The following is a 25859-nucleotide window of genomic DNA, read 5'->3' as shown; positions in this document are numbered from 1 at the left end:
ATTTTGTCCAGGAAAGCTTTTCTTCTGTGCTTTCCACACAGTATTTAGCACACTACTGCAAAAGCTGGTGTACTTGGCTTCAAGGGATCAACTGAAAACGCTTTAAAAGCAAACATCGGTGGAGCGAGAGGTTAAGTGCTCAGTATTCATTCCAGCGGTGTGAGGGCGCTCGTGGACTACGGACCCAGCCCTCCGCAGTCGCAGGGAGCCAAATGCACTCGTGTCATCTCTTAAGAGATGTCCCATCATTCCCAGACTCTCTGGTCCCAAAAGTTAAAGAACTCCGTTTTCCAGACCTTTCTCCATGACCCTATCAGGTCCTCTACAATGCCCCTTTGCTAGCTTGGCGCCCTCCGTCGGTCGCCAGTCCCTGTGGAGCCCAGCTGCCTTGGGGCCCGGTATTTTTATGCATCTCCTTTTGATTATTAACTAAGCTATCCTAAAGTGCCCAGAACATCACGAGCCAGACAGAAACACCACATGGGAGTCCTAACTCTTCGGACACACCTTGTTTCCTCAGCTTTATTCGCAGAACTTCGTCCCTGGCCAAACAGCCGTCCCCCTCCTCCGCCTGCGGAGCCGGGGCCGCTCCCGACGCCCCCACCCCAGCCCCGGCCCTCCCCGCGCCGCTCCGCACATTCCTCTCGCGTCCGCGGCACCACGTTGGCACCACTGCCTCGGGCGATCGCGGCCAGGCCCGCCCTCGCCACTCACCTAGCAGCTCCGCGATGGCACTGAAGGGTCGCGTGTGGCTGCTGGAGTTGCTCTGTAGGTAGCGGGGGCTCATCTGGGGGCGAGAGAAGGTCCCGTCCCGCGTGAGGCCTCGGCCCGCCGGGCCCTCCCCGCACGCCCCCCGCAGCCCCGAGGCCCGCGCGCGCGCGCGCGTCCGCCCCCTCGGGCCCCCGACCTACCGTGCTCAGGCGGATCCCAAAGGCCTGCGGGCCGCCTCCCGGCCGGGCCAGCGCACTGCCCGGCGCGCCAGGGCCCGCGGGGGCCCCTCGGTACAGGAGCATTTTTTTGGCCGCCACGATACTCGTTTGCTGCCGCCGGACTCCTAGCCCGGCCGTCCCGGACTGGCCCTCACTCACTCCCACTCGCAGCTGGCGGCGCCGTCCGGGACCGGCCCTCCCTCACTCCCACCCGCAGCTGGCGGGGGCGGGGCGCTCCAGCCACCTGTCCCGGGCGGGAGGGGTGAGGCCGGCAGAGCCGAGCGGCGGCCCCGCCCTGTCAGCACCTCTCCCGACCCACCGACTGCCAGGGCGGCCTCAGGGCCGTACAGAAATATGGCGACCTCCTGACAGCCGCTCCTTGATCCCCGCCCCTAATTAATTCTTGGCGTTTGCCATAGGCCAGGCGGCTGAGCGGGAAAGCGCGGGGGAAGGGGGCGGGTGCGTGGGAAGGGGCGGGAATGAGGCAAGAGGGAGGGAGTGTAGGGATTTCTGGAACAGAGCCCCACTTATGCTGCATGACTAACGGGCAGGATAAGACAAGTCTTACAAGGTATAAAAACTACAGTTTTGCTATCTGCGAAGATAGCAGGCTCGCGTGATGGAAAAGCATTCTATCTGCGCTGGCTCAAATGCCTCCAGAAGCACCCAGAACTTTCTAGAAGGTAATTGGCAAATCATCTTCAAAGCTTTGCAAGCGTGCAGGGAGGCTGTTTATAAAAGAAGAAATTGGAATACACTTAAATACCCCAAAATAGGGGATTGGTTAAGTTATGGAGTATCCATAAAATGGAATACTATGCAGTTCTTAAAGGCCATGTTTGTACTTGAATATTTATTGATGTGGAAAATATTCATGAGGGAATTAAGGAAACCAGAGGTTACAACATTCTGTGTAACATGATACCTTTTTTAATGGAAAAACAAGTCCATATATACATACTTACATGTGCATGCATTCATATACACACAATAAGAAACACTTGAAATGATGTATTACAAGATAATCTCTCCAGTCTGGAATTATGATTTTTTTCCTCTTTTTTCTTATTTGTATTTTCTAATTTTTCTACTATTAAACATACACTTTTTGATTATAGAAAAAAATATTTTTAATTTTTAAAAAATGTAACATTCCCTGGTATGAATGAACCATAATTTATTTGACCATTCCTTTATGATAATTCAGGTTGTTTTGAATTTTTTTTTTTAAAGATTTATTATACACCCTTTACACTTAAACATAGGAATCATTCATTTACTTTTAATTTAATTTTATTTATTTATTTCCCCCCCAAAGCCCCAGTAGATAGTTGTATGTATAGCTGCATGTCCTTCTAGTTGCTGTATGTGGGACGTGGCCTCAGCATGGCCGGAGAAGCAGTGCGTCGGTGCGCGCCCGGGATCCGAACCCAGGCCACCAGCAGCGGAGCGCGCTCACTTAACCGCTAAGCCATGGGGCCGGCCCGAATTTTTTTTTGACAATACAAAAAGTGCTGCCTCAGACACCCTCATGGACAAGCCGTTAATTTCTGGTACTATTATTTCTACAGAATATTGCTGTGTCTGATAGCATGTGTGTGATTTACTCTTAATAAATACTGTAAGAGGGAGGCAATTTGCCCTCCCAGCAACAGTCAGCTATTTTGCCACACACATAACACTAGATGGTTCTGATCTTTTAACTTTTTGCCAATCTTATGAATAAAAAATAGTAACTCTTTATTGTTTTAATTTGCATTTCCCCAACTACTAGTGAAGCTGAATATTTTCTCTCAAATGTTTATTATACATTTGTATCTATCTCCTTTTTAATAAATGCCTGCTTATATCTTCTGAGCTTCATTTTCCCTCATTGGGTCCTTCACATTTCTCTTTTTTTTTTTTTTTTTTTGGTATCTGTAAAGAAAATTTTTTTAAATACACAAAAATACAGAGAATGATATAATGAATCCTCATATATTTATTACTCAGATTCAAAAATTATCAAGACTTTGCCGTACCTGCTTTATATATTCTTTTCTTCTTTTTTTCATTTCTGTAAACATTTTAGAGCAAATCTGAAATGTCATTTTACTTTACATACTTCAGTGTCCTCTAAAAATATGGACATTTTCTAAAAAACATAATCACAATGTCACTTTCACCCTAAACAAAATTCATAACAATTCTTTGATGTTCTCTAATATCCAGTCCATATTCTGATGTCCTCAATTATCTCAAAAAAATATCTTTTTACATTTGTTTTGTTTAAATCTAGGTCCAAACAAGATGCACACATTGTTCTTGGTTATGTGTCTTAAATCTACTTTAATCTAAAACAGTCCCCCCTCTTTTTTTTCTTCATGCTATTGAGTTGTTGAAGAAACCAAGTCACTTGTACTGTTGAATGCCCCACATTCTCATTTGTTTGCTTCTTCACGTTGTCACTTAACTTCTTTCTCTTGTTAGAGGAATAAGTGTAACGTGACTATAAAGCGTAAGTTGGCTCTCAAGTCTTTATTAGCTGTCAGTACAGTTGTTTTAAGCAGGAATGCTCATAGACAGTGCTGTATACTTCCCATTGCATCACACCAGGTGGTACATACCGTCCAACACTTAGTGATGTTCAGAGTGATTAGTGGGTTCAGGTGGAGGCAGCCTGAACATCCCACTATAAAGCTCCCCATCAACCTTTTACTTTATTGTTTCATCAATTGATATTCACTGTCTGAAAAACATATTTTATTGGAGTTGCAGAATGATGATAGTCTAATCCCATCATTTCTTGTAACTTATTAATTGGATCCTTCTGTATAGAACTTACCCTCACCAGCCTTGGCTATTCGTTTAGTCTGAAATACAATTTGTACAGGAAGTGCAGGATAAATGCTTAATTCTTTACCTTTTTTTTTTTTTTTTGCTGAGGAAGACTGGGCCTAAGCTAACATCTGTTGCCAGTCTTCCCCTTTTCTTGCTTGAGGAAGATTATCCCTGAGCTAACATCTGTGCCAATCAACTATTTTGTACGTGGGTTGCCGCCACAGCATGGCTGATGAGTGGTGTGGGTCTGCGCCTGGGATCCGAAACTGCAAACCCAGGCCACTGAAGCAGAGCACGCCAAACTTTAACCACTATGCCACGGGGCCAGCCCCTTAATTCTTTACTTTTAATTGACCATTCTTAGAGTAAAGATTTGGTGCCTGTGGTGGATACTGTGATGTGCCAGCTCATCTCTCATTTCAAAAAAAGGACTTTTTGTCTGAGCTGCTGAAAGAACTGTTGGCAAGCTGCCTTCAGCTGTTAGCTCCTTCAGGGATTACCTCAGGTACAGAGAATTGCCTCACTCAAGGTCACAAAGTTTTTTGGGGCAGCCCACAGTGACTGACCAAAGAAGGGGTATAAAGGCTTGACCATCTCAGCCCAACTTGGGACAATTCTGAAGGATCATTCTAACTCCAGATCTCTCTGTGGGGTTGGCTGAGGTTATTGTTGGGTCTGCAGTGCAGTGTAACTTCCCCCTCTGCCCACACCTGCTTCCTTTCACAGGTGTTAATCGAATAGACACTTCTTAATAAGCATCCTGCATGGTACATTCTGTCCTAGAGTCTGCTTTCTGGGGAACTCAAATTATGATACTTGAAACTGAGAGTTATCCAAGTAAGCTGGCACTTAGATGGGATTTGGGAGCTGGATCACTCACTGCTTGGTTGGCAACGGGGATCACATCACGGTGGCGGGTGGGGGGGGTGGGTGGAGCACAGATAACCCCCTGCCACAAGGTGGCAGTCCTATTATTGTTAAGACCTACACCAGGTGGAATTGCGATGGTATACTGGTAGAAGGGAACGTATGATCTGGTGTGATGTATCAAGAGTTTGAGAAATATGGGGGAAGTAGTAGCTATAAGACCAATAGAATTCAGTGGTTATTGAGCTCCAAAGAAATTGAACTCCCAATAGAGACAGGTTTGCTATACCAATATCAGGATGCTGACACATGATTTGGGGTATCTTGATTGATGCCACCAAAATCTTGAATCTACAGATTTACTTGAACCCTCTGGCCTGCAGAATTGGCCTGACTTCCCTACTGATAGTCCCCTCACCTCTTGCTTGGAGATGACGCAGAGCTTCTCCCCCACAAGACAATGTGTGCACTCACTTCCCCTTCTGGCCACTAGGCCTATAACAAGGGTTAAAGCACAGCACGCGAGACCTGATAAGGGAGGAAAGTGACTATATCCCAAGCATCTGCAAGACTTAGCCAGCATGGATTGGCAGGAGCTGGAAGAGTTCACATATAATTGGATTCTGAAAATGCTTGATCAAGAAAGCTAGACTATAATGTTGGATAAAGGAGAGTTTATCAATGTGTTTATCAACGTGGGAACACTCTCCTGGAACACTCTCCTGGAATATTCTCCTGGAATATGCCTGGATTTAACACCCTGACAAGGACCACAAGAGATTGTGCAAACTCACTACTAAGATAGCTCCTAGAAGTATAAAAAAGTGATGATCCATGCTAAGTGAGGTTGAATGCCATCATTGCTGTGGCAATAGTGGAGGAAGGGATGAAAAGTTTCAGAAGTGAGCATACCGGAGTGGATAAACAGTCATGTGTTGCTTAACAACTGGGATACATTCTGAGAAATGTGTTGTTAGGCGTTTTCGTTGTTGTATGAACATCCTAGAGTGTACTTACACAAACCTAGCTGGAACAGCCTACTACACACCTAAGCTATATGGTACTAATCTTGTACCACCATCAAACATGTGGTCCATCGTTGACCAAAATGTCCTTATGTGGTGCATAACTGTACTGAAAAAGACTGGAAAACTCAAACAGAAAGGCACAAGATATACCATTTACTAAGGCCCTAAGGAATGTGCTGGTGAGAGGGGGACCAGCACCACTAGGAAATTCAGTGGTGGCTCTCCTTTGTAAGTTAGGTCAGGCCTAACTTACAAAGGAGAGCCACAGTGGGAGAGGCCACTACAGAACTAGGCTCGCTGTGGCAGTGGGGATTATATGGCTCTGAAAAGATAGATATCCTATAGTTGAGTGTAACCATCAAAAGTCAGGTGGGTGTAATAATAATGACAGGGAAGTTTGGAGAAGAAGCCAGAGGAGCCTGAAATGCAGTTATGGAAATGGTAAATAGAACCTGGCATTCCTAGGGAAAGAATAGATGGGCAGGGAAAATAAATGTCCATTCTGGTGATTTTTAACCAGAACCACTATGTCTGGATCAAGCATCCATGATCTTCCTTGCAGAGTGACCTATTGCCATTTCTTCAATATTTTGAAAGCCTTGTTCGGCCCTCACTCTTATTTGACTCAAGTCTTGGAACTCCTGAAAATGCCCATTACTGCCCTCTTCTAAGGTGTGGGGTCCCTCTGTCTCACTTGCTTTGGGGCACTGTGAATGCTGCACGGGGTATTGGCGTGTTTACTTGGGAGATTTGGTGTTTAAACCAAAGCTTTGTGTCCTCCCAGGTATTAGGCCTCCTGATAGGCAGCTGGGGTCAGAGGCCTCCTCTCAGCCCCCTCCAGCTCCTAAGACAGAGGCGATCCCGAGGGGTTAAGGGAGCTACTGAGAGTCTTGAGTTTGACCTCCTTGGGGCCTTCTGCGGCTGCTGCATGGCAATAAACAAAAGCAGCGAATGAATGCATGCAAATCCCATCACTGTGGCTCCACGGGGCCCTAAAACAGCCATAATGCGAGGTTCCACATACTTCACCACCAAACGGGGCTGCAGCAGCAGCTGGCACATTGCGAGGGAGGCCTCCAGTGAACAGATCCTGTCAGTGGGCACAGCATGGGCGCCAGTTGTGAAACCCTGGGTCTGGCTGCAAAATGAGGAGCAGGGAAGTGGTTTGGCAGGGGGTGGAGGCCCTCTGAGAATCCCTGGCCTGCCTCCCTCTGTCTTGGGGCAGAGCTTTAGACCTCAAGGCCAGCCTCGCCCTGGTCCAGGGCCTTGGGTCCAAAGCCCTGAGCCATCTACATGATCTTTTTTATTTCAGCCTGGTCCAGGCTGAGATCCCCTAGCCACTGTCCCAGGCAAGTGGGGGAGCCCTGGAGGAGCCAGGGAGGCACCTGGCATGTCCTCCTGTAACAGGTGGCTCTAATTGTTCCACAACACGTGTACTCGTTGCCATGCAGGGCGCTCCTGGGGGGATGAGGTGGGTTTCTCCTAGCATCTGTTACCCAGTCTCTAAGGTCACTTGTCCCGAGGTCCTGGATGGATGTGACAAGAGAGTGCCTAAGAGGAATCAGTGGGGGAGGGCAGCCAGCTAGGTGTGGTAGAAAGGTTGAGAGTCGGAAGACACTGGTTCCTGTCCTGACTCCACCGAAGTGACCTGGGACCTTAGGAATGTGTCACAGGCCATGTTCCCAGGGAAACAGAGTGTGAGACAGAGCTTTGCGGGCAGGAGGTTTCTTGGGGAGCACCCTCAGGATCAACACCTGTGGGGAGTGAAGAAAGCAGGACTGGGCAAAGGAGGAAGAGGAACTGCGATGCAGTCACAGGAGAGGCTCCCACGGGGAGCTCTGGAGCCTGTGTGGCCCCTCAGTTGTCCTATGCTGTGGCCAGGGCTTTAAACTAATGCACTGACCAGTCACTGGATGCAGGCTGCCACCTGGGATGGGTGTACGACCTTGGGCGTGGTGGCTCTCTTTGGCCAAGGGCCATTCCTGGCGAGGGGCTCAGCTGTGCACTGTTGACCACCAGCGCTCCCCACAGCTGGAGAAATGAGGGCTTCAGCACTGAAGGGTAGAGGCAGAGCTGGGCAGTGCCCACAGCACGCATCCTTTCCGCAAGTCACTTCCCCTCTCCGGGCCCCAGTTTTCTCTGTCAGATGAGAGATGAGGATGAGCTCCAGGGTCCCTTCCGGCACCCGGGCTCTGTGATTCCACCAGCCCATGCCCTCTGCTCTTGCCACCACCTCCCTTTCTCTTAGGCTACGCCTAATTTAACGTCCCACCCCTTCTTAAATTTCCACAGTGTCTCCTCATTGCCTATGATGAAGTACGAATTCCTTACGTGACTTTCAAGGCCCTCCATGGTCTAGCCCTGGCCTATCCCTTCAGCCTCCTTCCTCATTACTTACTCTCCGTGGCGAACATTTGGTTTCTATCATGTTCTCCCTGAAAACACTCTCCCCTCCTTTCCTCTGCTCTTTCAATAAGGATGTGTCCTTTGTGCATTCATGAGCAGGGTATAGTGGAAAGGGCTTTGGAGCCAGACCTGGGTTGAAATCCCAGGTCCAGGTCTTATCAGCTGTGTGACCTTAAGCAGGTCACTTAAGCTCTCTGAGGCTCAGTTTCCTCATCTGAAAGAACGGGATGTTATTTTTTTACTTGATGTCTTTTTCGTATGGTTGTTGCGAGAAGCAAATGAGGTAACATATGTAAAGGGCCTAGTGCAAAGCTTAACAGAGCTCAATAAATGTTGGTTCTCTTCCCTCCTCCCTTTGTTGAAATAGCTGAACCTAAACATCATCATCCAATGATTAGTTTCAAATACATTTAGAATGAGTAAATGCTGTATATAATTTGGTGCTTTTCTCACTAATCCTTAACAAAAATCTAGTCACTCAGAATTTTTAGTCTCGTACCAAATAAATTCCAGTCTCTGTTCAGGCCACTCCCTGGTCTGCATCTTTCTGAGTGGCCATGGCCTCTCTGCATCAGTCATAAGAACATGAGAAAACAGGAGCCTTTTTATTCCCTTGGCCAAGAGGCATCAGTCAGCATCACCTGGGAACTTGTTGGAAACACACCTTCTCAGCCACCACCACCCTAGACCTACTGCCCACAAACTCTGGGGGTGATGCCCAGCAATCTGGGTTTTACCAAGCACTCCTGCCCCAGGTGACTCTGACACATGCTCAGTTTGAGAACCACCACTGCTCTATAGCTTGGAGCCCCTTGCTCCAGGGTTTATCAGTGCGTCAGTTCCTTCACCAGCCAGAAAGAGGAGGCAGGAGGGCAGGAGTTAGATGACTCCAGAAGAGACTGGGCATTTGACAGGAGGTCCCAGGTGTAACCTGTGCTTTTTGGCAACTGTTGGAGCCCCTGGAGTGATACCAAACCTCTTAATCTCAAGTTCGTGTGCCCGATGCCCAGCAAGCCAAACACTGAGACATCAGTGCTTGGAGATGAGAAAGGTTTATGTGAATTGGCCAAAACGAGTAGGTGGGAGCCTGAGTCCACTCAAATCCACCTCCCCTAGAACAGAAAGCAGAGGGGTTTTATAAGCTAAGGGACTTGGCAGGAGGGGCTTCAGGGAAACAAAGGGGTCACTCCTGATAAGCCTCTGGGCAATCTGACTTCTGGGCTTCAACAGCTGCTGAGGGCCAGCCATCCGGTGATCGGTGATCGGCCATCCGGTAATCGCAACCTCCCCGAAGGCATTCTCTTTCTCTTGCAAAACAAGCTCACAAATCCTCGAGACCCTGAGTCACCCCTCAAGTTAAACAAGAAAAACAGCAAATTGGTTTAATATCTACAATACCCCTCAGACACCCGGCTTCGGGAGCAGGTTGCTGAGCTCTGCCCAAGGCCCAGCCTCACTGAGCTAGAACCTTCTCCAGATCACATGGTGTAGTCCCTGCCTCTGAGAAAGTCCTCCTAGGACCAGAGACTCCTGATCTTTAAGCCTACTCAGCACAGCCCCTAAAGCAGTGGTTCTCAAAGTATGATTCCCAGACCAAGAGCATCAGTACCACCTGGGAACATGTTAAAAAGGAAAATTCTCAGGCCCCACCCCAGACCTATAGGTGATTTTGATTCAGGTTCAAATTTGAGAACCACTGGCCTTGACTTTGCAAACTAGTTTAACTTAATTTGTTTTTCCAACCTCTCCATTTTCTGGCTACCTCTTCCTTACCACACAGAAGACAAAAAGGAAGACAAAAACATATTGATGGAGAGGATATCTAAAGCCCTGTTTCCCTATTATAGAGAGCTCCCTTTCCACTTTAGTCTTTGGATTTATCTGTTCTGACCAATCATTTCAAATAGGACCCATGGATGGTCTAACTTGATTTACATTTAGTACTTATTTCTCCAACGGCTTGTTGCTACTGGTAAAGGCTTTGGCACGCGAAATAGAACATTTGGAATACAATATAAATAAGCATTTTGAACAGAGATTTAGTTTCATTACAGCCACTGGCATGGTGTGTTTTACAGCTCTAATTTCAGTTGCAGTTGTGAAGACTTGAAGAAGGCAAAAACATTTCAGAAAATAAATAAAGTAAATAAAGGGCAGAGGTGGGGGAGATATACTCTCCAACTGTCATATCAATTAGAAATCTAAATAGATCTAGAGAGCGAAATTAGTCAGGCAGTTTTATAGCAAGGGGAACAGGGGAACGCAGCGCTGGAGCGTTATTAAGCTGTGGTGCCCTCACCGGGGAAGGAGGGGGCTGGGGGACAGCAGGGCTGGCTCGGGGCCTGGATAGGAGAGACGAGGGGCGGGAAGGAGCTCTGTGGGAGAAGCCCAGAGGGCATATCAGGGCTCAGGGCTCAGGGCTCAGGCCTAAGGCCCGTGGCATGGACCGCTACAGGACTTCCCTTCCCAGCCAGAGTGATGGCTCCATGAAAGGCTTGCTGGGAGAGGAGTCGGCACTCACCTGGTACCTGCTGGTCCCAGGGAGCTAGAAGGAACCAAGTGTTAAATGACCCCCCTGGTCTCCCTCCCAGTGCCCTCACGTGTCCCTAGAGTGCCAACCAGGCCTGCATGCAGCTCGGTCTCTTCTCAGTTAGAGAGAACACGGCCCCTCTCCTCCAGCTCAATGCCAGGCGTAAGGCCTTCCTACGGAAAGCCACTCTCCTTTCTGGGCTTTGTTGGCTTTTAAATGAACTCTTTCTCCTTCTATCTCTTCCCAGGGTCTTGTCAGGGGCCTGAGTGGACCTGCCCCAGGACTGATGCCTTGGTCAGCACAGAGCACCTGTGCTCCGTGATTTCCATTTTCCCATTGTGGGGGATCAAGATTTGGCCACCCTGAAATATCTCTCTTTACCTTGATTGTTTTCTCTGACAGACATTTGACCTCCCCCACTAACTGCCTAAAGAAATTGACATAGTAACTCCTTCCTGGAACAGATCTTCTATCTGATGGCTGTGATATAATGTAAAATAGATGTTACAATAGGAAAAGCACCAACAAGCCCGTCTTATCAGAAGTTCTGTCTCTCTGGCCACATTCTCTGGATCGCCCTGGGAGGAGTTGCCAGACAAACATTTACATTTATAAGAGAAATCTCCATTTGTAAAGGTATCTCCCTCTCTGTTTTGGGAAGAGGGGGAATGGCCTCATTTCTAGAAACTTATCAATGTGGAAGGTGAGGCCTTAAATCTGCATAATAACCTTACTCTTGTTTACTGTGCTTTAGTGGTAATCTCCTGTAACTGACTCCCCCCACCCCCAACATCCTCCTTGGTCATTAGCTGAACAGGGTATTTAAGATGAGAGTTTCTACTATTGTGTTGAGAAACGCAGTGTCCCTGCTTTCTCCCATGTATACATGTTATTAAACTTGGTATTATTTTCTCCTGTTAACCTGTCTTGTTAATTATTTGGCCAGCCATAAGAACCTTAAGGAAAAGGGCAGAGGGAGATTCTCCCTCTCTCCCGACACCATCGTGACAAATCTGGGCAGCCCGCCTCCTGGCTCCTACCTGACAAGAATCCCAGAGCATCTCAGGGGGAAAGAGAGGGAAGCTCCAGCTCCCAGGAGGGATGGGAAGGGGGACTTATGGTGGGGGGCGGGTGCTCCAGACCAGGCAGGAGCGTGCTCACTGTTAGCTCCCCAAAAGCAGACTCTCCCTGGGAGAGCTCTTGGTGCCAGCTGGCCACAGAGCCAGTCTCCAGCTGTGAGTCAAGGAGATGTGCTCCCTGGGGTCAGAGGAAGAAGGCACCTATGCACAAAGGACTAGACGAGTAGCTTGTTAGTCCCAGGTGTGTGTGGGTGTTTTGGGGATGGGAGGTACTTAAATGGTATAATACATGGGTTATATGCATTTGTCAAAGTCATCAAATGGTACACTTAAAATTTGTATATTTCATTGTATGAAAATTTTCCGAAAATGAGAACTGTAAACAAACATTGATCTCTAATGATATGCATGCTGAATTGTTTCAAGGGAAGTATCCTGATGTCTGCAACTTACTTTGAAATGCATCAAAAAATTAAGTGGCTTGGGGGCCGGCCTGGTGGCACAAGCGGTTGGGTGCGCACGCTCCACTGTGGCGGCCCGGCGTTTGCCAGTTCGGATCTCGGGCGCACACCGACGCACTGCTTGGCAGGCCATGCTGTGGCGGTGTCCCGTATAAAGTAGAGGAAGATGGGCATGGATGTTAGCCCAGGGCTAGTCTTCCTCAGCAAAAAGAGGAGGATTGGCAGATGTTAGCTCAGGGCCGATTTTCCTCACACACAAAAAAATTAAATGGTTTGATACACGGATAGAAGAATGGATAAATATATGATAAAGCAAATATAATAAACTGTATCATACTTTCAACTTTTTGTAAGTTTAAATTTTTTTCCATAATGTAATAGTGGGAAAAATAATATTGTATTTGGCAGGGAGGTGTGGAAATTAGTGTCATTATCAAAAATCTAAGCATGCAGGGGTGTTAGACCCTGTCATATCTATATGTAATTCACCAGTCTAGACCCCTGGAAAAAAACCAGAGAGATCTTGGAAAATGACAGACTATTGTAAACTCAACCAAGTAATGGCCCTAACTTCTGCCACTGTGCTAGATGTAGTATATTTGCTAGAGCACATTAACACAGCCTCAGGTACATGGTATGCTGCCATTAATTTGGTGAATGTGTTCTTTTCTACACTCTTCAGAAAAGAGGATCAGAAATGTTCAGATCCATATGGGATAGACAACAATACACATTTGTAATTTTGTTACAGGGCCACATTAACTCTATTGCCCTGCCATAATATAGTCTGAAGAGATCTAGATACCCCACAGAACATCACACTGATCCATTATATGAAAGAAATCATGCTAATCAAACTGGACAAGTAAAAAGTGGCTCACACATTGGTGGCCTTGGTGATATACAATTGCTCACAACATGGGAGATAAACCCTATGATGATTCAAAGGCTTGGCAAATCAATAAATTTCTTAGATGTCCATTGGTTAGGGGCACACTGAGTAATCCTATCCAAGGTAAAGGACAAATTATTGCACTTTTCACATCTCACCACAAAGAAGGAAAGTGCAACATCTGTTAGGCCTTTTCCGGTTCTGGAGGCAGTATATTCCTCACTTGGGAATACTGCTCTGACCCATGTGCCGAATGATGTGAAGACTGCCAACTTTGAGTGGAGCTCAAAACAGGAAGAACTCTGTAGCAGATCTACACTACAGTGCGAGCAGCCCTGCTGCTTGGGCCATATGACCAGAGTACCCTACGGTATTAAAGGTAGTAATGGTGGGAAAGATGCTATGTGGAGTTTATGGCAAATCACATGGGATAATCACAATGCTGACCCCTGGGGTTTTGGAGCAGGGGCATGCCATCTTCAGAGGAGAAAATTATATACCTTTGAAAAACAACTCCCAGCATGCTACTGGGTCTGGTGGAAATGAAGCAAGCTGATCATGGGACACCACGTAAGTATGTGGCCACAACTGCTCATTGTGAGATGGTTCTGTCAGATCCACCAAATCCTAAGGTCGAATGAGCATAACAATAAGCTCTCGTAAGACAGTGATAAATCCAGCACAAATAGGACCAGAGAACACAAGTAGCTATATGAGCAGGTAGTCCAGACTCCTATGTCATCCACCACTATTTCATCAGCATCTCTTCCTATGCTCACATTTATGGTTTATAAGAGCATCCCTGTGCCCAGTTGACAAAGAAGGAAAAAAAACCCGAACTTGTTTCATGGATGGATTTCCAGGGTGTATGGGTGTAAGCTGAAAATGAATGTCAGCTGCACGACAGCCCCACTCATGATGGCCTTGAAAGAAAGTGATGAGGGACAGCTCTGAAGGGCCATTCTAACTGAGACTATCTTTGGGTTTGCATCACAGCTCTACCGCTTCCTCTGCTCACTCCTGCTTCCTTCCTCTTCCTTCCATAGGTGCTGATCCAAAGGTTACTTAATTAACATGTTGCTTACTAACACAATCTTGGAGTCTGCTTCCTACCACGACAGTGCCCTTTTTTTAATTTTAATTTTTTTACTTCTCAATTTGTAAGACCTCTTTTTATATTAGGAATATCAACCTTCTGTAATATGTGTTGCAGATATTTTCTCCCAGTCTGTCTTTTCCCTTTTAATTTTGCTTACAGTGTCTCTTGCAAAACAAATAATTTGGATTTTTTTTGTAATTTAATCTGTTAATCTTTTCCTACACCTACCAAAAGATAATGACTTTGATGTATAGGCATTAACCTGAAAGGATAACCATGGTATATTGTTAAGAGATAAAAGCAAGTTGCAGAATAATATATGGAGCAGCATTTAGCCAACTCTTCTGATTATAGGGCTAACTAACTTTCTTCTTTGAAAGTTCAGAATCAGTAAGCCTGGGGTGGGGCCCAGGAATCTGTATTTTAAAAACAAACTCTCAAGGAGATTCTATGATCAGATTCATTTGGGTGTAAAATATCACTCATTTTTGTAAAGAAAATAAGGGAAGAAGGAAGTCTCTATTCGTGCATGTGTGTGTGTACATATTGTATGAGCATAGAGAAAAGTGTGTGAGGATACACATCAGATTAATATTGGTTTTTCCAAATGGATGGAACCAAAAGAAATGAGATTTTTGTCTTTCTTTATATACTTTTCTTATTCTTATTACAATGAGCAAGAATTACGACATTTAAAGAAATCCAGTACGGTTTAAAGCCATTTTCAAACCGCTTTCTTTTTTCTTTTAAGAGAATAAGATGAAGAAGAAAAAGTAGCATTCAGAGGAGTTGTCTTAATTCTTGGCTAAGCCTTTCCTGCAAGCTCCACCACAGCATCAGGACCTTCCCCTCTATTAGGGCAGCTCAACCTGGCCCGTGGTGAATGAGATTTACACTTATGCGATTATGAAATAGTTAACAGAGTTTCTATGTTGTTAAAATTTTGGTTCACACCAAAAATAGTTTATACAGGTTGTGTAACAGCTGCTGTTGCAATTATGCCTAATGGAAGGTTTTGATTCACACCAAAAACACTTACATGTGTTTTGAGTGGCTAAAACTTCTGGTTTCCTAGGAACTAACTATACAAGTCTTCCCTGGGGACTCTGAAATCATCCTTCTTACTTTTGCCTGGTTCACTGCCTTGGAAACATTCAAAACAGATTGCTGATCTGGTTCTAGGCATTGGGCTTTTGAGACTTGCTTGTCCCTTTTATTTAGAAAAAATGTTTTTCTGATTATACAAGTAATTACATGCTCACTGTAGAAAATTTGAAAAAGACAGAAAAGTATAAAAAGCAACAGAAGAAGGATCACTCATAACCCTACCACTCGGAAGCAACCACTGTTAACCTTTTGTCATATTACCTTCCAATTTTGTTTCCATGTGCTCTTTACATAGTTAAGCTCATCCTGGGCATATAATTTCACATACTGCTTTTATCATGTAATGCGGTAAAATAAGCAATTTCCAACACACTGCTTTCATAAGATTCCATTTATATAGATGCACTCTGATTTACTTTACGATTCCCCTTTTATTCAACATTTAAGTTGTTTTTAATGTTTCCCTATTTTAAGTAACATTGAAGTTGGTATCTTTAGGAATAAAACCATCTGAATTTGAAACCATTGCCTATTTCTAATGCCGCTGATGGTGTTGCCTACCAGCTATACTCCAGTAAGGTACACAAAATTTTTCACCTTGTAATCATCACAGTGAATTCCAGGATATCTTAAGCCCACCAATGAAGAGGCAGCTTTCCTGGAAATCTGGGATAAGGAAATAAATGAAATCATAGTTCCAATGACAGAAAAGACAAATGTGATACCTTAAAACCCAAACATACCGAAACTCCCAGAACAGCAAGAACAGTGGAATTCTTTATATTCAGACAAAACTCCTATGTACCTATCTCTACATTGTGCTTTGTTCTTATCTGAAATTTTTTTAAAGATTTTATTTATTTATTTCTTCCCCCTAAAGCCCCAGTAGATAGTTGTATGTCATAGTTGCACATCCTTCTAGTTGCTGTATGTGGGACGTGGCCTCAGCATGGCCGGAGAAGCGGTGCGTTGGTGCGCACCCAGGATCCGAACCCGGGCCACCAGCAGCGGAGCGCGCGCACTTAACCGCTAAGCCATGGGGCCGACCCCATTATCTGAAATGTTTAATCGAAAAACTTTTCCATTCTGTTTGTTCTGGCAGAACTCTTTCAAACAGAGAAGGGCCAAAAGACACCTTGTCCAGTTGAACTGTGCATTGCTAGCTGAGCTAATGCCATAAGAGAGATCTCACTAAAACTGGAATAGTTTTTTAAAATCATGCTGGCAATTTAATTAGGGCTAAAGACCCATGATGTTTGGAAGGACATATATTTTCTTATTCTAATTTCACACCCCTTCAAAGCTTTCTCAAAAATAAGATTATAGTTGCTTTAAAATAGTCCAGAAAAAAAGTGTGGCTGTGTGAAAAAATAGATGAAACAAGATTAGTAAAATGTTGATAATTGTTGAAACCAGATGATGGGTATGGATTATATGCTTCTCTCTACTCTTGGATATGCTTGAAAATTTTCCATAATAAAGAGAGAGAGAGAACGCTAAAAGTCATCTAATAATTAAAAATAAAAAACAAAACAAAAAACCATAAGACCCTCATGCAAAAGATAACATTTGATCTTGTTTAGGCTAGAATTTTCTCACCTGTAACTCACTTTCTAAAATAACTAGGAAACTACATAAGCAGTTTTAAGGGACACATTCAATTATGCAGTTTCTCACCTATAATAATTTAGCTATTTGTGACAAACAGGAATCCTATTAGTCCCTATATAATTGATGAATTGATATTTCATTGGCTTAGAAACTGTACCTCAATTAATTACTTCTGCTTTTCACACCTTGCAGAAGGAAAAGGTAGACAAACGTGACTGATTTTATAATTTTTCAGAGGCCAACTAGCCTCCTTACTATTTACTGCACACACAAAGCAGATGTTTCAGCAGCATGGACAAAGCATGGCCTTTGAGTTGTCTGTGACACATGGCCTCCTTCTGATGCTAGCTCTCTCAACAGAACCAGTTATTCCACCCAGTTTGTCCAAGTCTCTATCCCAGCGTCCGGCATGTGATATTATGATACATCTCTCTACTGGTCTCTCTTTCCCTCTAGAATGCCAGCTATTTCAAAGTCAAGACTGTGTCTTAAGTTTTTGTTTTCATAGTGCCTGGTACAGTCTCTGGAAATGGGTAGGGAGCACAAATGTATGATAAATGAACAAAGGAATAAATATACAAAATTACTGGAACTGGAGTACGTAGATGGAGAGTTAAGATCTGGCTTATATTTGTTAGTTGTTACAGTCTTAAGAAAGTTCCTTAACCTATTTGAGTTTCAGTTGCAAAACGAGAATGACAAAGTCAAGCTTTTCTACTTTATCATGTTATTGCAAGACTCAAAATCAACTTAAAGTTGTGCATATAAAAGTATTTTGGAAATCAAAAGGTGGGAAGGCCACCTGTGTTGTGTTAAGGAGGGAGGCAGCTGTTGTTTATAGCTCCTATCATTGGGTTACTGTAAGAATAAAATGAAATGATATATGTAAAATGCTTGGCAAGATACCTGGGACAAAGTAACCTTTCCAGAAATGGAAACAGGGGAGATTATTTTCTTGTATGTGAAAAGGTCCATGCAGCTGAGGATGGTGGGACTATGTGAGAGTCGGCAAAATTGACCAGATGTCCTTTAAAATGACCACTTGACCTCTCTGATGCTATGGAGAGCAATTTGGAATCCTCCATCATGTCTAAATAACATCAAACCCATACACAGGTTCTCCATGGCTGGCTGGTGCCCTCACTGGGCCTGAAAGTGGCTCCTCCACGTGTGTATATATATGTGTGTGTGTATATGTTTGTGTATGTATCTGTGTGTATATATGCGTGTTTGTAGGAATGTATGTGTATTGGGCCTGAGGATGGCCCCAAATGAAGTGCATGTGTCTCTGTTTGTCTGTGTATGTATTTGTTATGTCTATGTGTGCATGCAAGTGTGTGTATATACACATGCTATTCATGTGTGTTAGTATTTGTGTATATGTGTGTATGGTGTGCATTTGTATATGTCAATGTGTATGTTTGTGTATGTATGAGTATCTTGATCAGAACTGGTCACCTTGGCTGATCTGAGTGGAAGGGTGAGCAGAGGCTACATGGTCTGCCAGGTCCCAGGCTGGGCTAGACTACAGCCCTGTTAGCAGGGCTGTGGGGTAGGTGGTGAGGCATTGGCATGGAGGCTAGGTGAAGATCCTCAGAATGGCAGATGGGCCTAGCTGAGGTAGTGCTGAGGGTGAGGCAGAGGACCAACAAGATATTTGGAGGTCAGGAGCTGCGGATAGAAAAAGGGGAAGTTATAGGCTGGTGACGGGCTAGTGTGCAGGAACAGGTCTTGCCCTGGGGCCTTCCACTGATAGATGTAGGGAGAAGGGGAGAAATAGCAGAGTGCCAAGGGCCCAGAGGGGTCAAGAGTCATATCTGCAGCGCTTCCCAATTTCCAAAAAGCTCTCTCATAGAACGGCACCCTGGGAACTGGAACCCAATGCTAATGAAACTGGATTTGACACTCTCAAGGCTCAAACCACATTTCACTTCAGTGGGATACTGTGCAGAGGTGTAAAGTCATCCTCTCTGGAAAACAAATTCAACTTGAGGATAACTGTAGCTTTGATAACTGTACATTTGAGCAGCCCTATTAGCCCTTCCCCTAAATTCATCGATGGATGATTTCACTGTGCTCGCTTTATTTCAGAGACCTGAAAACCTTGTTTAAAAGCTGAAAACCTTATTGAACTTGCAAGTCAGAAATTTCTGCCTGCCTCACTTTAGATTATACATGATATCCAAGAGAAAAATTGGCAAAGAACTCAAGGAATATTAAGTGACCTGAGCAATCTCACACTTGGATTTTCTTGTTGTCTAACTTTTTTATTTTTTTTTTTGGTGAGGAAGATCAGCCCTGAGCTAACATCTGATGCCAATCCTCCTCTTTTTTCTGAGGAAGACTGGCCCTGGGCTAACATCCGTGCCCATCTTCCTCTACTTTATATGGGACGCCGCCACAGCATGGCTCGACAAGCAGTGTGTCGGTGTGCACCCGGGATCTGAACTGGTGAACCCCGGGCCGTCGCAGCGAGTGCGTGCACTTAACCACTTGTGCCACCGGGCCGGCCCCTCTTACTGTCTAACTTTAGTTGGAAGGTGAGAAAAGTTGTTGGTGGTAAGGGACCCTTCAAAAAAAGATTTTTAAAAAATGCCCATGATCTCACTTCCCAGATAACTCATATTGGAAAAAGAAAAGTAACTTATATACAAGGTTAGAAAACTCAAACAGAGGAAGGTAGGTTATGATAAGTGAAAGCTTTCCCTTCCCCTTCCACCAGTACCTCTTCCTGAGAATAACTACTTTTTATCAGTTTCTTATAGCTCTTCCCAGAAAAAAGTACCTATTTAACTCAACTCCTCAGCAGCATGTGTCTTATAGCTGATCACTCTCTCCTCCTTAAAACATTTATTTACTTAGCTTCCAGGTGCCCCCCCACCAGCGGTTCTCTTCCTCCCTCCTGGGAGGCACTTTCTCAGTCTCTTTTCTGGTTCTTTCATCTTTCCCTCACATCCCTGCCTAAAACAAACTTGATGATATTTTGCTTCCACATCACTTGGGAATAGCAAATGTAAATACAGCCATTTCCAGCTCTAACAAAGAAAATTGAGTTCTAGGTCCAAAGGTTCACAATCTATCTATGGTACGTTGTTTCCAAAGATGACCAGGACAATCCCTCCAATTCTGTAGGCCCATTTGCAATATGACTTTGCTGCTCCTTCCACCAACAAAGAGTCTATTTGCCTTGTCCTTGAATGTTGGCTGGACCTGTGACTGGCCTTGACAAACAGAATGCAGCAGAAGTGATGTTGTGCAATTTCTGAGACTAGGCCTGAAGAGGCCTTAGTAGCTTCTGTTTTTTGTCCTTCGGGCAGCTATCCTACTGGAAAGAGAAGCTATGTGGAGGAGAACCAAGACACACCACCAGAATCAGAACCAAGATCTCAGACATGTGGTGGGGCCATCTTGGGCCCTTCAGCCTCAGTTGAGCTGCCCCAGCTGATATCAAGTGGAGTAGAGGCAGCTTCCTGAGCCCTGCCTGAATTTCTGAGCCTCAACATGGGGAACAAATAAATGGTTATTTTGTCACTACATTTTGGGATTGTTTGTTATGTAGCAATCAATAACTGAAACGACAGTGCAAAGAATCCATATTCAACCAACTGAACATTAGTCTGACTCCTACAAGCCATTTTACCGCAGCTAACCAGATGAGCCCTGACAAAAGGAGGAATCATTAGTTCTACCAGTGCTGACATCAGCTAAACAGAATTACTTTTCTGTCAACCTCTGCTCTTCAAAGCAATCAAAGACAAGTTCTTAAAAGTTAAAGATCTCAAAATACTTTTTGATGAGTTCATTGTATACTCTTTAATTCAAGTTAGAGGTAAAAATAGCCCATGAACTGCGGCCAGGGGCTATGCTGGGCATATTACAGGTCCCAACTCATCTAACCCCATAACAACTAACTTTAAATAATTAATATTATTCTCATTTTACAGATGAGAAAACTGAGACTTGGGTTAACTAAGTTTTCTCAAGGTCACAAATATAGCTGGAAAAAGTTGGAGGAGAGAATTGTATTCAAGTTTTCTAACTCCGGATATTCCACACTCTTAACCAGCATGCATATTACTTCCCATTCATTAAGAAGGTGGCTGATCTTGGTCCTTAGGGTGTCAAGACTGTGCTATGGTAAAAGGTGGGTCAGAGTGGAGGGAAGGGAAGCATCATAGCAGCCTCATGTTGCCCCCTACCCACCATTGTTCTCACTTCACACTCCCATCCCAGATGCCAGAGGGAAAATTTTCTCTCACCTTCTGAGTACAAACCAAAACCCATAATTACATTAGCCCCAGGAAACTGTCAATCTACCAGCTTTGTAATCAGTCAGACAGAATTCAAGTGCTTACGTACACTAGGAAACATGTATAAGAATATTCATGGTAGCACTGTCTTGCAACAGTCCAAAACTGGAAACAGCCAGAATGTCCATCAAAATTACAATGGACAAATTGTGATATAGTCATACAATGATATACTATACAACCATAAAAGTGAACTAACTACAGCTATTTGCCAAGACCTTAATGAACCTCACAATGTGAAATGAAAGAAGATAGTCATAAAATAATACACACAGACAATTACAAGTATATAAAGTTCAAACATCTGTAAAACAAAATTGTGTTGTTTAGGGATACTTATATGGAAGAAAAACCTATAAAGAGAAGCAAAGAAATGATATTACAGTAGTCAGGATAGGGGTTACCTCTAGGATGGGTGGAGGAATGTCATCAGTGTGCACGCTGGGGGGCAGGGGGAGTAAGAGGGTGGGGGTTATCAAGGTGTTCTATTTCTTCTCCAGGGTGGTCATTACATGGGTGATAGCTTTATAAATATTCTTTTAACTGGCAGTTCTCTTCCGAATGCTTCTCTTTTCTTAATAAAATGGAAAGCAAGGTCACCAACTGGGATTGAAGATGGGGGAGGGGGTATAGAAGATTTGATGAGAAGGAAGATGGTATGAAAGAAACAGAAACATTGGAGAATGAATAGAATAGGGAAATATAGTATTATTTTTCTTTTTCTTTTAAGACAGCTTTTCAATTTCTCCTGATTTAGTATGCTATTTCTCTCATATGTAATGCTACTTTATTAACTTCAATATACTACACTATATGTAGTTACCCCTAACATTTAAATTATAATGCAACTTAATGTATAAAAAATGAATTTTAAAAGCATTGTCTTATTAAAATATATAATTAAGATAATAGTCATAATACAGTAGTTTATTATTTCACTTAGAGCTTTTGAAAAGTTGATGTAGTTTATATTTAGACAAAAATACATAGAGCTCATACAGGAGTTGTATGGTGGCTTTGTTTTCCAACTTTTTATACCAAGCATCTTTAGTGTTAAATCTTACATTTCATAATTATTTAAACAGATATAGGTACCTTTCTATTTTATTATCTCAAGTCCTAAAAGTCATTTCTTAAATGTCAAAAAATATATTCACATCGACATCACAACACAAAATATTAATATTGATTTTTTTAAGGTACTAGAGAACAATTACATTCTTAATCTTCACTCAGGAGATTTAAATGGGAACAGTGGTGGGTCTATATAATTTTACACTATTGCCTGACTTTTTATATGAACCAATTTATAAAAACTATTTAAATCATAATGCATTTTAGTTGTAAACCAATTTTTTATATTATAAATACATAGTTTCAAGTACTAACTTATATAATGTAAATTTAATGTTTGCATACATAATGATGTCAGTATCATAGCAGAGTGAGTTGTTCCCTCTTTCTCTCTCCTCTAAGTTGCAACCAGCAGGATATCCATAGACCAACAAAGGATCCTCTGCATAGCACACCAGAATGCCTGAGAGAGCCATACATCTATACATCTGAGGGTGGGTGAACTGGACATAGCAGAGGCAGTGGAACCAGGGGAGCAGCGGCAGCAGCTCCTAAGACTGTAGACTCCAGGAACTGCAGCAATGCCTGTGAATGGAGGCCCCAGGAACCAAGGTGGCACCCATGACCCAGCCCCCTCCATCTCCCCCCAGTGGCAGCACCTGTGATCCTGGCCCTCTCAGCAGCAGGGGCTGCATCCAAGACCCTGGTGTCCCCAGTTCCAGTGGCGGTGCCTGTGACCCAAGGCTCCAGGAACTGCAGCAGCACTTGCAACTCAGCCCCTCCCTCTCCTCCAGCAGTAGTAGCAGCACCTGCAACCTGAAGCACCAGGAACCACAGTGGCACTCGTGACCCAGGTACCCTTCCACCTGTGGTGATGGCAGTGGTGCCTGTGACCCTGGCCTGCCCAGCAGTGGTGGTGATACCTGCAAACACAGCACCTCTGGCAGCAGCAGTTCCAGCACTCCCAGAAAACCTGGGAGCAGCAGCAAAGGTGGCAAGCACATTGGTCCAATGGCTGCAGCAGCACCTGAGGCTGCAGAGTCCAGTAGCAGTGACAGTGGAGCCTGCAACCCTGGTCCCCCCAGCTGCAGCAGCACCTAGAGCCCTAGGCCCCTAATCCACAGCAGCAATGCCTGCAGACCCAACAAACCCAGACGTGGTGGAGGTGCCCATGACCCCAGCTCTTGCCTTACCTTCCCACTCTCCCTGCTGTGGTGGTGGAACCCATGACCCAGGCAAACTCAGAAGCAGAAAAGGCAGTTGCCAGCTTGGTGACCATAGTGGCAACGCCCACTACTGCAGTGACACCAGAAGCAGCAAATCACCAGCAACCCCAGAGGTATAAGCAGAACAACAAGGGCACTGACAACATCTCTGGCACAGGCCTTGGAGGGTGGAAAGTGCTGGCTCTCAAATATAAACAAAAGCAGCTCAGAACCAAAGTAAACAAAGCCTTACATAAATAAGAAAGGTGTTCACTACTACAAATGCACTGGCAGAGGAACAAATCATCAAGCACCATGAAAAATTATAGTAACATGGTATAATGAAAAGAGAATGACAGTTCTCTGGAAACCAAACTTGAAGTCACAGAAGATTGTGATCTAACTAATCGAGAATTCAAAATAGCTTCCATGAAGAAACTCAATGAGCTACAGGAAAACTCAGAAAGACAGCTCAATGAACTCAGAAATAAAATCAAAGAACAGAAGGAATACTTCACCAAAGAGATTAAAACTCAAAAAATGAACCAAACAGAGATTCTGAGCTGAAAAACTCAATAAATAACATGTAGAATAGAGTAGAAAGAACTGGAAATAGAGCAGACCATATGGAAAAGAGAATTAGCCAGTTCAATGATAGAAAGCTAGAAATGATTCAGGTGGAAGACGAGAGAAAACTAAGACTTAAAATAATGAAGAAATTCTATGAGAAATATCCTGACTCAATTAGGAATAGCAACATAAGTATAATGGGTATCCCAGAAGGAGAAGAGAGGGAGAAGGGAGCAGAGACTTTATTTAAAGAAATAATAGCTGAGAACTTCTCAAACCCGGGAAAGGAACTGGATACACAAATACATGAAGCTAATACAATACTTAATTATCTCAATGCAAAAAGACCTTCTCCAAAGCACATTATATTAAAACTGTCAAAAGTCAATGACAAAGAAAGAATATTAAAGGCAGCCAGAGAGAAAAAATAATTACCTCTAAGGGAATCCCCATTAAGCTATCAGCAGATTTCTCAGCAGAGACTCTACAGGCTAAGAAAGAATGGAAAAATATATTCAAAATATTAAAAGATAAAAACTGTCAGCCAAGAATACTCTATCCAGCAAAGTTATCTCTCAAATATGAAGGAGAAATAAAGGCTTTCCCAGACAAACAAAAGCTGAGGGAGTACATCGCCACTAGACCTGCCTTACAAGAAATGTTGAAAAGAGCTCTCCTACCTGAAATGAAAAGGCAAAGGTATGCAAAGCTTTAAGCAAGGTGATAAACAGACAGATAGAATCATAAAATAGCAACTCTATATAAGAATAGGTTAGTAAAAACTTCATTATAACATAAAGATTAAAGGGAAAGAAAGCATTGAAAATAACTATAACCACTTCAGTTTCATAACAAACTCACAATACAAAAAGGAATGATTTGTGAAAAAAAACATAGAAGGGGAACAGGAAAAGGATAGATTCTGCATAGGCAAATGGAGATAAAATGCTATCAGCAGATATAGGACTATCTCATCTGTGAGATTTTTTTATACAAACCTCATGGTAACCACAAAACAAAAATTCGGAGCAGAGTCACAAAACATAAAAAAACAGGAAACTGAGAAATACATCACAGAAAACCAGCAAATGAAATGGCAGACAGAAACACAAGGAAAAAGAAACAATGGAAACATTGAGCAACCAGAAAAGAAAGGATAAAATGGCAGCATTAAGTCCTCATATATCAATAATCACCCTAAATGTAAATGGATTGAATTCACCAATCAAAAGACACAAAGTGGCTGGATGGATTAAAAAACAAGACCCCACAAATATGCTGCCTCCAGGAAACACATCTCAGCTCTAAAGACAAACATAGGCTCAAAGGGAAGGGACGGAAGATGATACTCCAAGGAAATGGCAACCAAAATAAAGTGAGTGTAGCCATACTTATATCACACAAGTAGACTTCAAGCCAAAAAAGATAACAAGAGACAAAGATGGACATTATGTAATGATAAAGGGGACAATCCATCAAGAAGACATAACATTTATTAATATATATGCACCTAATATAGGAGCACCAAAGTATATAAAGCAACTATTAACAGACATAAAAGGAGAAATTGACAGGAACACAATAAGTGTAGGGGATTTTAACACTCCACTTACATCAATGGATAGATTATCCAGTCAGAGAGTCAATAAGGAAACAGTGGCCTTAAATGACGGCCAGATGGACTTAAGAGATATATATAGAACATTCCATCCAAAGGCAGGAGAATACACATTCTTCTCAGGTGTACATGAAACATTCTCAAAGATAGACCATATGTTGGGAAACAAAACAAGTCTCAATAAATTTAATAAGATTAAAATCATATCAAGTATCTTTTCTGACCACAATGCTATGAAACTAGAAATCAACTA

General features: G+C 43.6%; 1 protein-coding gene across 4 annotated transcripts in view; it reads right to left on the bottom strand.

The window, feature by feature from the left end:
- MORC4 (MORC family CW-type zinc finger 4) overlaps positions 1–1205 on the bottom strand; it is a 43640-nt gene extending 42435 nt beyond the window's left edge. For 3 of the 4 annotated variants that reach the window (XM_004440449.2, XM_004440450.2, XM_087426775.1), the window contains exons 1-2: positions 912–1204; positions 715–787 (exon numbers count right to left, since the gene is read on the bottom strand). In XM_004440449.2, coding sequence (XP_004440506.1) covers positions 715–787; positions 912–1013 — 175 coding nt within the window. In that variant the 5' untranslated portion in view covers positions 1014–1204. Of the gene's footprint in view, positions 1–714; positions 788–911 lie in introns of all 4 variants that reach the window. The other variant, XM_087426776.1, reaches the window with a different exon arrangement.
- Between the last annotated feature and the right edge of the window lie 24654 nt (positions 1206–25859).

Source organism: Ceratotherium simum, chromosome X (genome assembly GCF_057802395.1).
Source record: "Ceratotherium simum simum isolate JZ-2026a chromosome X, ASM5780239v1, whole genome shotgun sequence".
Taxonomy (NCBI): Eukaryota; Metazoa; Chordata; class Mammalia; order Perissodactyla; family Rhinocerotidae; genus Ceratotherium; species Ceratotherium simum.
This window is presented reverse-complemented; position numbering and strand designations above follow the sequence as displayed.